General features: G+C 38.9%; 1 protein-coding gene across 1 annotated transcript in view; it reads right to left on the bottom strand.

The window, feature by feature from the left end:
• Positions 1–2,073: 2,073 nt before the first annotated feature.
• TBC1D8B (TBC1 domain family, member 8B (with GRAM domain)) overlaps positions 2,074–2,385 on the bottom strand; it is a gene marked incomplete at its 5' end in the record, with an annotated part of 25,695 nt that continues 25,383 nt past the window's right edge. Inside the window, one exon of the mRNA XM_010015212.1 lies at positions 2,074–2,385. This exon is cut by the window's right edge and continues 111 nt beyond it. Coding sequence (XP_010013514.1) covers positions 2,074–2,385 — 312 coding nt within the window.

The raw sequence follows: 2,385 nt of genomic DNA on the forward strand, positions 1-2,385 counted from the left end.
TAGTGCATAGCTTTGACTACTTGAAATTAGCAACATCCCTCATAAACCTGCAAAAGCTTTTTGGATGGGCAGCTGCAGCTATTTTCATGAGGCTCCATTAATTTTGGCACAGCTATTTGCAAAAGAATTCACTGAACAAACCTTATCTGAGTACGTCCTGGACTAGAACAACATCATCTGCTTTGTATTTCTGAAACAACATTAGGAAAGCGGTGAGTAAATACATTTTAAAGGTAACACAGTGTTGCCCTAGTTTGCCTCAGAAACATATCCATATGAATGGATAAATTAGTTTTTTCTATTTTATGCATAAAAATACAAATCAGTATTATATTGTACCAAGCGTAATTACTTTGTGAAGGCTTCTGAAAAAACCTTCCTCATTTCTCACATACATGATATAGTTTTTGGAGTTACTGTTCATTCAATAAAACTTTATTTTACATTAATACCTGAGAGTATAGGGGAGAGTAGATGAAATAATTCACAAATTCATTGCTCCTGATCAAAACTATTCTTTAGAAGCAGCATGGGAACTTCAACACCGATTGTAATGTTGGTATTTCATCAAGTGCTGGTAACACAAGTCAGAATTTCCTTTTATTTGTCATTCATATTAGAATTGCAAAAAAAGCTTCAGTGAATGACACCATCCCCATCCTGCTTCTTTACAAAAAACATGCACAGTATAAAAATAATGCTGCTCTGCAGAGGAGGATTGTCATACAAGCTTTATAGAAACAGCCTTTTTTAACTAGTTTAGCAGAATGTCCCAGTTTATTCTGTGGTCGTTGTTAAAATACAAGTTCTTCCCCCTCTTTCTTTAAACCCATTCTAGCACCAGCTACCAAAAGTTCAAGGCCAACCTTTACCAGCATTAATGCTGGCAGAGCTTGCCTGCTGTATAATATTTTACACATTAAAAATGTCAAGTCAGATTCCAGAAGATACTCTTTTGCTGTGAATCATGGCAGATGATAGAAAACATTACAGCAGCAATAATCCAGAGAGCTACAGAAAAGAAAGAATAATTACTAGACTGAGGTATGGACTCAGGGTAGACAAAGAAGCAACTGCAATGTGTCCCACTAGCAGTTCAGTAGTCAGCATTCAGCTCACCATGGAGCAGCTAAAGATGGTCTGTGCTTGGGCTTTCCAAACACAAGCAAAACTATACATTTCATCAACATGCTCCCCAGAAGCCAACAATGGCTCCTCTTGCAAGATGAATGACAACCACCACATGGTCAGACAGATTTAGCCATTGCTTTTCCTTGATTTCAACAATCTCTACTAGCTTTTGCATCCATGTGCAGGCTGGCTAACCAAACAAGCCTCCATCCTTTTCACCTGTACTGTAGGAAGACTGGTACAAAAGTGGGAAAGAGAACTCACATATAGGCTTATCTAGAAGAGCACGAAAGCAGTTGTTGCAAAAACTGAGATGTGGGCTGGGAGAATGCAGTCTGCAAACTGCTGACAAGAGGCTGGAATCTGCAAGAGTCCAGAACCATCAGTAACACCAAAGCAGAGGAATTGAAAGCTGGGCAACTTTCTTCTCTAACCTCATGCTCCTGTGCCTGCCATAGCCTCTAATTCTTACTCTTCACTCTACTTTGATCTCAGTCCACATGCAGGTTTGGAAATAACTAATTAAACTAACCTGGAAGACAACCTCTAAGCTGTTGATACTTTTTTTAAGTAAAAATGGCTGGAAGTCATTCCTTTTGTCACAGTAACAGAAATCGTGTGAGAGCACACTGTAACAGCTGGTCTGCATTCAGACAGGTCTGCAATAGGTCGCAGCCAGTATTTCCAAGCAATGTTGCATATTTTAATAACATGGTAAAGACAGTTTATCATTCAGTCCTTCCTTGGAGTGAAACTTATGAACAATGCAAGAAAGTGATTGTGCTTCAAACTATTTTTATTTACATTACATACCAGTAATCTGATATTTAAAGCTAACTCTTCAAACTCCATTCCCTTTGTAAACACCAGACTCAATTTCCATAGCAACAACCTTCATTTGTAAGCACTTTATGTGGTTAATTCAGTCAAAGGTAAAGAAAATTACATTCTGGTTCTTGCTTTAAGCTGTAAATTTTTAGCACTCTCTATTTTAGCTTTTATGTCATGAGGTTTCTCGAAAAATCTCACAAAAGCTGGTTCATTTAGTAAGGATGCCAGAATCTGCTCAAAGGCAAAAGACCATTCATGGTTCACTCTCAAACTCTGTCCTCTACTGCCTTCAGTCTGCTCAGAGCTGCTTTCCTCCTGCCCTTCTCTGGGGATTTCAGCAGGCACCTCCATAATGGCAACTGGACTTCTGACTGGTGATGTGGGACTCTGCAGTCTTCTCACAGCTTCTTCCATTTTCAGCAG

This window comes from Nestor notabilis, unplaced genomic scaffold, assembly GCF_000696875.1.
Source record: "Nestor notabilis isolate BGI_N333 unplaced genomic scaffold, ASM69687v1 scaffold5500, whole genome shotgun sequence".
Classification (NCBI taxonomy): Eukaryota; Metazoa; Chordata; class Aves; order Psittaciformes; family Psittacidae; genus Nestor; species Nestor notabilis.